The 9,808-nt window shown below is 45.0% G+C and overlaps 1 protein-coding gene across 6 annotated transcripts in view; it reads right to left on the reverse strand.

The window, feature by feature from the left end:
- LOC136766464 (von Willebrand factor C and EGF domain-containing protein) overlaps positions 1-9,103 on the reverse strand; it is a 29,502-nt gene extending 20,399 nt beyond the window's left edge. For all 6 annotated transcript variants that reach the window (XR_010821746.1, XM_066719925.1, XM_066719924.1 and 3 more), the window contains exons 1-4: positions 8,882-9,103; positions 6,351-6,451; positions 4,942-5,031; positions 3,258-3,317 (exon numbers count right to left, since the gene is read on the reverse strand). Coding sequence is in view for 5 of the 6 variants with exons in the window: in XM_066719925.1 (XP_066576022.1) it covers positions 3,258-3,317; positions 4,942-5,031; positions 6,351-6,451; positions 8,882-8,994 (364 nt within the window). In the remaining variant the exon portion in view is untranslated. The remainder of the gene's footprint in view (positions 1-3,257; positions 3,318-4,941; positions 5,032-6,350; positions 6,452-8,881) is intronic.
- Positions 9,104-9,808: the final 705 nt, after the last annotated feature.

Genomic DNA, 9,808 nt, shown 5'->3' on the forward strand with positions numbered 1-9,808 from the left:
TAATTATGTTACAGAAGATGTTTTTCCATATGGCCAATGGAGTCATTGCAGATCTAAAGAAGGGAATGCAAGCTGGAGAGCCCTGCTGTGCAAGTTTTCTACAGGAAGGATATTAAGTAATAGGATATGTCCATTCCTATATTATTTCAATTTGTAACTAAAGCACAACCCACATTTTTTTCCATAAAAAAAGTATCTTCTTGAAGAGTTGTCAATGAATAACTATCCTCCATATGAAATGTATCACTGGAACATTTTTTGTAATGCTTCTTTAGACAGTTCCTGTGCTTTGATTGGCTAGTGGTCATGCTTTAGACAGTTCTACTTCATTGCTAATAGCTAATCAAAATGCAGGAAATTTCCTAGCCATGTTATGATGTGTTGAAGCATCATCCTTTGTTCTGCTCTTTCATCGGTTCTTCTCAATTTATCCCTGATGGTTCAAACCATTTCCTGGTCTCTGTCAGGGCTGTGGAGTGGGCCGTGTGTCTCAGTGCTGCTGGCCAAGGGGGATTCCACTTCCTCCCCAGGGAGCTGCATTAATGAGCAGCTGTGGAGGACTGCAATCAGCGCTGCTCTGTGTTGCTGTGCCGCAAATCAGACTCGTTTTAATGAAGACGTCAGCCCGAGCCAGAGCGGCAGGCCAGCCAAACCACAGGCCCTGAGCAGCGCTCCTCAGCCCCACTGACACTGCAGCCCCCAGCTCGGGCACCCTCTCATCTCCTCAGGGTTGGAGCGGAAGAGCACGCCATTCATTAAACCATTTAGTGAAGAAGAAAAACAGATCACAACCATCCAGTGGATCAAGAAGGAATTCTACCACCATATAAAAAGACGTCCTGGTACCCTTTCAAAGCAGACCACATACTTTCTAATGAACACAACTCATGCTTCTGCAATCATTTGTAAACAGTTCCATGAGGCGTTTCTAAATAAGCAGCTTTTTCCCCCCAGATTTCACAGCTCGTATATTGCACATGACTGTGCTTGTTCGATACAACAGAAACTAATGCGCTGTTGCCCGGGAACGTTGTAAGACTCTGCCTGTGCCAGGGAGACGGCAGCCAGCTTGCCCACTTCCTTATGAAAGTTTAACATGGTACATTTTCATTGCAATGTTCCACTCCGACATTTTCTGCCCATATCGTACATACGTTTGCTGTTCTCACATTTGGCGTTTCTGGATTCAGCGTGCTTTCATTGAGTTTTAATACTATGATGATACAACAGGAACCTACCAAAAGGACGTTTTATGCTATCAACATTCTAGAGGAGGCCATCACAGAAGCACAGTGTGAGGCTCGATTCCTTCTCCCTCCTTCGCCTCGTCTCCCACCATCTTATTTTGTACCATCGTATGTGTCTATCTCTGTCTGCCCATGAGTCTTCTTCTGTACAGCATGACTGCCTGACTCCCCATCGCAACGCCTGCATGACTACTGTAAATTCCCCAACTCAGCCCTATCAAGCCTGTAATGTATATAACTGTGAGCTTTCCTGTCTATCTCTATTGTGTGTATCCAGTTACATGCCTTTCTTCTCCCTTGCTTCTCTTTCTCGCTCTCTCTTTTTCTCTCTCTCTCTGTCTTGCAGAAGGGGGCTCCACATAAATGGTGGGGGAATGTGTCTGTTTTTGTTTCAGCCTGACTGAATTCCCCCAGGGGTTGGATGGTGGTTTGATTTGATGGTATGTTTTTAGGGATTTTTTCTTTGTGATGAATAGTTTGAATAAGTGAACCCTCTGGGGGCTGCAGTGGCAGCAGGCCCAGGCTCTATAAATACTCCCCCCCCTGGGTGCCGGGGGGGGCCAGACAGGGTTCAGGGTTCCAGTGTTTAGACTGAGCCAGACGGCACGCGGAGTGTCATAACAAGGCCACTTGGAAACCTTAATTTCAGTTTAAGTATTACCATAGTAGAGTGGAGCGAAGCAAAGTTAAAACATACAGATGCTTACTTGGTCACTGTGAAAACATGGAGGGAATCAAGGAAAACATGTGGTAAATGTGTTCTGAAGATATTTAGCTAATAACAGTGTTGCTTTACTATGGTAAATGTTGTTAAAATGCTGTGTGGAGAGTATAGGGGACCCAGGCTGAGAAGGAAGAGTGCAGGAGATTGCATAGCTTGGAGACACATGGCGCTGGGTGTTAATGACACAACGGCGAGGCACTGAGCCTGTTACAGTTTAAAGTCTTACTACTATATCTGAGACTCCTCATTTGCTTGCACATCTCACTCTGCTCGTGCTGAAACGTCTGTTTCTTTGAACAATGTGCAAATATGCAACTGGTCTCTAGGAAGGGGTCTGGCAGAGCAGACAGAGCTGGGGTGATTGTGAGTCACCGTGGGCCTCTGATGGTGTTGTGTCCATATGTGGAGGGGGGAGGAAATGACAAGTCAAAGAACATGCTGCTAGCCCCTTTACAAGGTGACTCTCAAGGGCCGTGCCTGGAGTCATTTGCATATGTGTCAATGCGCACAACTTAAAGTGAATGGAGGGTGGGGTGTCACCATTTAGGGGTCATGTTCATAAAATGTTTACCAGTTTAGTTACCACCTGTTTTTCCTAATGAGGGGACAAAAAGCCCAAAAGTGGGGAAGAGTCACATAAAACTTTCAAAATGCTACTGTAATGGAACTAAACTATAAAATGCTTAATTGTTTTGGTTATGTACCATTGGATGTTTATTGTTCATCTTTTCAAATAGAGGTGGTAAAAGTTGGATGAGTTTTCTTAATCGGCCCCCTTGGTCTTATGAGAGACTTGTTCCTCTGTGTGTGACTGCCCCAGCATCAGGGTTCACTGGTGTTGGTGGGTCAGTAGGTAGACGCTTCTCTCTGTGAGTGTCCACCCAGTAACACAGAATGTTGACTAGAAGAGACACTAGGCTCTAGGAAAAGCTGTATTTTGGATGAGACAGTAAACTGATGCTCTGACTACTTGACTTTGCTTATTACAGATCACACAGGAATATTCTAAACAGTAGGACTCCTAACCTTGTTGCCCAGGCCAAACTCCATTTCAGGATTACCCAGTCTGGTTGAACTAAAATCCTGCTCCTATAGTTCAATTAGCTAAGTACTTCCTTGCGCCGCCACATCATCTGCTGTCTAGTAAGATGCCAGAACCACTCCAGGCTACTGCACTTCAGCTGGTGAATAAAGTGAGTCTCTTTGAAGTGGAAAGAGCTTTGAGCGCCCCTCTGACGAAGCGGCACGAGAAACAGGACATGTTAGAAACGCAAGGTTTAACTCACCCTCCAGCTGGGAATTGTTTGCGAAGTCATCAGATGGGAACCCCGCGGCACGGCCCTCGCCTGAAATAATGGGACAAACAAGCTTGTCATGGACTCTCCAGCTGCACTGTGTGGGTACTGAACCAAGAGCAGGCATGATGCCCTATGCACTAATAGTGTGACTGACTGGCAGTGTGTACTGGCACTTGGACATCAACAGCACCACAAACCAGCATCTGCTTTCCTCACAGACACCTCATAGCCTGGCCTACAGGGACCTGAGATCAACTTCTCCATCGATATGCAGCCATAGTCTCAATCAATGAATATAAAAACATAAGAAAGGTGACTAACAAAAGTCTTTTCTTATTTGTTACCAGAATTAGCTTCACCAGTGAGGTATAATGTGAATATTGCTGCCGTTCTGAAGACACACAGCCAGGCAAGTGACAAAGGAATCCAAGGAAATCCAAAAGGATTTAGACCAGATACAGAATTTGGCACAAGTGGAAAGGTTTTTGTTGTGTTACACATACATTTGCATTGTTAATCCACACGGATTATCTAAGCTTTGCAAAATAAATTATTTCTCAGAATAAGCATTGTGAAGGTCAAATCAATGCTATGATGAAACCCTAATTATAACAGGGTCCAGCCCACACGCACTCACTCCTTACTGAAGAATAGTTTGTTTAGTTGGTTGGGAAGCCTGATTTTTTTGTTTTACTGTGTATGACGGGGGGGTGGGGGGGGTGCAGTTTTTATAATCTTCAAAACCACTGAACCTCAACAACTACCTCTAATGGCGCTCACAGACCACAACCAGAAATTAAGTGGAAACATATTTGAGAATGCAGCTTGTTCCTCAGAGCGCTGTGAACGCATGGAAGAAGTCAGTGATGATGCTTTCACTGAAGTCATTAAAGGAACCAGGCAAAACACACAAAAACATCTTGGGGGAGGGGAAGTCTTTAAAGACCACTGTAAACAGCTTGCAGCACCCTTTCACAAATTTCTTCCACCCATGGAAGAACAATAGGATTATCAAATCAGTCCTACAGGGTTCTGTAAGGCTTTTGAACACAAAATCCAGTACAATTTCCATCTAAGGTGTCACAGAAGAGTCTTCAACTAAAGAACAGATGTAAGGGGCTGACCGAGAGCTGCCCCAGTCAGTCCCAGCAGCCCACAGCCTTGACAGTGCAGGGAGGCCTGCCTTCACACGCGGATAAACACACTCATAGTTTCCATCCGGATAAACTGACTGAATTACGGGCCAAGATAAGAAGAGAATGAGAGATACAAATGACAGGACACCATTGGGTCCACTGAGACTCATCTGTTTCCCAGTGTTTCATCTGGCTATTCCCCAAAGGAACTCATGGAGCCAGCAGCAACCCCCTTCTTCCAAAGCAGCAGCCCAAGGCTTCAGAGGAAACAAACCAATATATCACAATGTTTTGACAGTGAGCAACGTTCTCCTTGGATTTTATACTACACTACTAAAACTAGCTCCAATACTACTGCCTTAACGACAATGACTACTACTAACTGCCACGTTGAAATTAACACTCAAAAGATTAATATGAGGACTACAATGAACACTACAAATAAACATATCTTTCCCCCCTTTAACTTGCTATTTCTTTGGCTATGAACGTTTCTCCAGATTTGAAATATTCTGGGTAGATCTAACCCCAGGTACCTTGGCATGTGAATCCCTGCTTCCCTCCATGGCACAGACACAGATTGGGGGCAATGCACAGCCCACTGCCACAGCCCAACGGACACACCGCTGAGAGAAAGAGAGAGAGAGAGAGAGAGAGAGAGAGAGAGAGAGAGAGAGAGAGACACACACAGAGACACATGGGGAGAAAGAGAGGGAGAGAGTCAATTCTCAAGGTTTAGTTCAATTCTCAGCATTTACAGTCTTTTGATATGGAAGGAATGGGTCTTTGAGTCAATAGAGCAGCTACACAACATGATTCAGGGGCAAGGACTTGCAACAGCTAGCTGTGTGTGCACCTGACACACAGGCAGCTGATTCAGTTACTCGGCAGAGACTCCTTTTAGTATGAGCTTTACAGTTTAGCCCATAGTCCGTGGCTCGACCATAATAGATAGTTTGTTGACAATCACAAGATGAATTGCCGCATTGAGTGGAGATGACAGACATGCAAAATTCCTGGTCTGAAGAGCAACTGAGTTCAAACAGCAGAGACACAGCACAGAGAGAAAGAGAGAGCGAGAGCATGAGTATTGGGGGGTATGCGTGTTGATAATGAACAGACCAGAGGCATAAATAATGTGTGCTAGAGAAAAAAAAAAAAAAAAAAGGAAACACCACAAAATCTCCCCTTGTGGTTTAAATAATGCAGCTCGGCAGAACAGGACTAAGCAGTGCCCCCAGTCCAGACACACAGCTGGAGATTTCCAGTGCAGATGTTCTCACAGGCACTGGAGGGGCAACCTGTAGGCAGCAAGGGGTTACCCTCCCCCGCACCTCAGCACTTACACAGTGTGTAAATAGCTCTAGAAATTAGCTAATTCTGTGTGGAAATCGCGATAACGCTCATCAGTGAGTGGAGACTTGGGGACAAAGTACCTCTACTCCTATCAAACTTATCTGCACTAGACTCCCCACTGCGAACTGCTTCTTCACTGTTACAAAGTGGGATGTTTTACTTGTATGGAAAAGGAAGAGGTTCTATGATGAGTTTCTCTCTAAACCCACTACAGATTGTTAGTTATTTGGTCTGCTTAAGCACAGTCATGTCAAGGTTTACTCAATTTGATTGTTCCCTCGGGTGGAAGGTATAAGTAGGACTGTTGTATCACCGAACCCCCCCCCCCAAAAAAAAAAAGCACTACACTAAATGTAGACACTGATCATTTTGAGAAAGTTTAATGAAAAGCACATTTTGCCCTGACATGAGCACATGGTAATTCATTATCTGTTCCCTTCCCTAATTGATAACATGGAATCTCTTTTATTTATTTAATTAATCAAAGATTTAATTTAAAAAGTGGGCATTATTTTCCATTGCAATTAGTTTCTATAGGACATTGATGGACAGAAGAGGAAGAATCTGTCCTGGACGGTCGGTTACTCACGTGTCAGACAGAGGCCGCTCACAGCAGAGGGGGCCCAGCCAGGACAGCACACACTCCCCCCTCCAGACTGGCACCTGTGGGGGCCCGAACGAGGTCTGTGGCTGAGGAACAGAGCAGGAGCAGGAGGGGGAACAGGGGAAAAGGTGTGTGTGTGTGTGAATGTAGGAAGAGATTTAAAATTGTAGAAAAGTGACAGATGTAAAGGAAGTACTATTAAAACTATACAACACAGGATCTCATTTAGTTAGAAAGTTATACTTAGTTTCAGTTACAACTTTAGAAAAATCTGATAATGCTCTCCTATAAAGAGTTCAAAGTAGATTAACCATAAATGCATTTGGCGTGAAAGGTCTGTCTTGATTTGATTGAGGGATATACAAGGATTCAAGTTCAACAACACAAATAAGGAAAAAATACTGAAAAATACTGCTGCAGCATTCTTACACAAACTATCCTGCAATCTCAAAAAAATGTGAGATTTAATAGATTTTGTAAAGATCGTCTATTATACTTTTATTAAGCATTACATCTTATTAATTTCATTAGTATTTCCTGAAGTGTGTAATAAAATGACCACAGGGGAGTATATTAATGATTTTTGTCTGAGCAAAATTACCTTGAAGGCCACTCAATTGTCCATGAATTTCATTGGAGAATAGCGTATACGTTCCAAACCCTGTGTTTAGGTTTGAATGCCTTGTCTGAAATGGGGGCCCACTTAATGATTCCCCAGTGACTTCATCATGTGCCGTCTGACAATCCAAAACCACACATTTTAAGATCTAATGGGGATTTGTTGAATAGCGTCGTTATGCTATTATGAATGCCTTATCATTAATGTATTATTTATTTTGAATCATTGCAGTCTTTCCAGGTGAACTTGCTTAGTGAACAGTGTAGTTTTCACTGCCCTGCTGAGGAGTGAGGACACACACTTTCGTATTTGCTTTGAAACCAGGAGACACTTCTGTATTTGCTCGGTCGGTGACTTGCTGATGTCAGGAGGTGGCAACATTTCTTGAAGTTAAATACAGAGAAGACGAGATTTGTTTTAAGACTGTCAGCAAAGGAAGGACATGGAAAACAGCAGAAAGCTTTTGACTGATCTGAAGTTGGATTCTGTTTTTTGTTTTTGTTTGTTTGTTTGTTTCTGAGTCCTATATTGTGAGGACATCAGTGTTTTGTTATCATCAATGAAACATATTTAAACATAGGCCCCCTCTCTTTACTCATGCTACGAAGACTTTTCCACCATCTGAGCTTGGCTATAAAAATAAATAATTGTATGTATTATATTGTCCTATCACATCACATCTGCAAACGTCTTTATAGTAGACATACAAGGAACTGAGCTCTTATACTCCCTCTGCATACTGAGTCAAAGTTAAACACGAATCATTTATAGTTGTAGATTGAGCTATTTTGATCCCAGTTATTAACAATGCTTGAATTTGGTGGGAGTTCACACAGAGAATAAATGGTTAATTTCGTTAGACCCAGACATTGAATGGGTGTTGGACAATAACATAGAAGTATTAGACATATCACGTTTCAGAATAAAATACCTAGGTCATAATCACAATAAAATAATAATAATAACCTAAACGCTAATTAAGTTACATTCATATTTCCAAATTTAGTTTTGTTGGTAATTAACTGGTACGTAACTGAATGACAAGAGGAAATTCTCAACTGTCAACAATTCCCATTAATGGGCAGCATGTTAAAATAGCACATATATTGTCCTATGCTAGGAATGTGCATTATACACTCCAATACATTTCTCACAAATGCGTTTAAACCAATGAATAGTGAATGAAACTTAAATGAATTAAAAATATGGTTATGGAAAATGTTGTATGTTCTAAAAAAAAAACATCTCAGTTACAGCTGCAAGAATGAAATCATCTTAAAATTGCATTAATGTAATGTTTGTCCCGCAGGACATTTCCCGTTTCGTATGGGACATGCAATCTACCAGGGCCATCTAATGTTATACACTTTAATTTGACTAACCTTTGGGTTTTGGGTTTCAAAGCACTGTTCATAAATGCAAAATTTGTATTGAATGAGAAGCCAAATGCAACTGACACCCAAGGCGTCCCATGTGGCACTTGCTCTGTCCCGTACAGCACTAAGCTCTAGTTCTTACAGCGCAGATGTCCGCACGTCTGCACACATCTGCACAATCCCACCGATCCCATTGGTGGAGCGGCGCAGATCTGCGGAAATCTACACTAGGTTTATTTGGCCAGTAGTCACATAACAAAGAATAGGAATACAAATCAGCTCCTTTTCACCAGGTTGGACTGGAAACAGCTGCCGGCTTTTGTTTGTGTCGGTTTGCTACTTCTTTATAGCGTCTTTCTGCTCTGTTGCAAAGGAATAAAGTGCATCTGCCTGCAACACCCGCAGATCGGTGCCACGAAGGTAACTTGACGGGCTTTCAGTGCACTAATCAAGCTCCGGTGTCAAGCGCACCCCCGGCAGCCCGGCGCGGTTGTGTGCAGGTGTCTGCGGGCCCGGCTCACCTGTGCAGCTGCGGCGAGTACAGTCTCTGCGCCCTCCTCCGTGCGCCGGGCAGCAGCCGGCAGTCCGCCCGGGACAGCAGCGCGCACAGGCACAGGCACCTCAGCGCCAGCATCCCGCACGGCAGCCGGGACGCCCGCTTCTCTCTGCGGCTCTCTGGGCTCACTGCCCCGCCGTCATTGCGGACAGCCCGTCCTGGGAGGCAGTGCAGCCGCGCATCAGGCGGGGGGGGTCTGGCCGAGCGGACGAGCGCAGCAGCGGTTCAATAGCAGGGCTTTAGCGGCGGCAGCTCAGATGGTCATCCCCCGCTCTGGTGAGTGTAAAGGCAGCGGAGAAGCCCGGCTCTCTCCCCGACTCGGAGTGGGACGGCGACCCCCTCTCTCGGCGATGCTGCGCGGAGGTCTGCGTCTGCCCGTCCCTGTGCGGGGCGTCTCAGCCCTGCTCTCGCTGCGGGACAGTCTGCCGGCCCCGTCACTGCGGAAACTGGAGCCTCCAGATCTGATTAGTGCAGGACCCTCGGGCTGCTTTCCCCGCCGCAGACCCGGACGGAAATGCTTTGCCTCCAGCGGGCTGTTTACATTCGCTCGACCTACCGCAGACTCGTCCCCCTGCCCGCCCGCTGCCCCCCGGCGGCCCCAGCCTCGGCTGCCCTCTCTGCCCCGAGTCCGGGTCCGGGTCCGTCCCAGGGCTCCCCGGGGCCTCTTATCATCTCCCCTGCACTAGCATTTTCACATCTGCGCGTTTGCATTTAGAGTGTTTAAGCCATTATTGTTATTATGATAATACAGTCACAACCCATTTCAGGCGAACTCATTTCCCAGAGGGAGATACGTTTCAAGCCACCGCACTCCCTGTCTTTGGCACTTGCCCGGTGATTATTATGGGAAAACGATTAGGAGTTTGCGGTGCAGAAATGCGTGAAAGCAGCT

The sequence above is a fragment of the Amia ocellicauda genome, chromosome 13, assembly GCF_036373705.1.
Source record: "Amia ocellicauda isolate fAmiCal2 chromosome 13, fAmiCal2.hap1, whole genome shotgun sequence".
In the NCBI taxonomy this organism is placed as follows: Eukaryota; Metazoa; Chordata; class Actinopteri; order Amiiformes; family Amiidae; genus Amia; species Amia ocellicauda.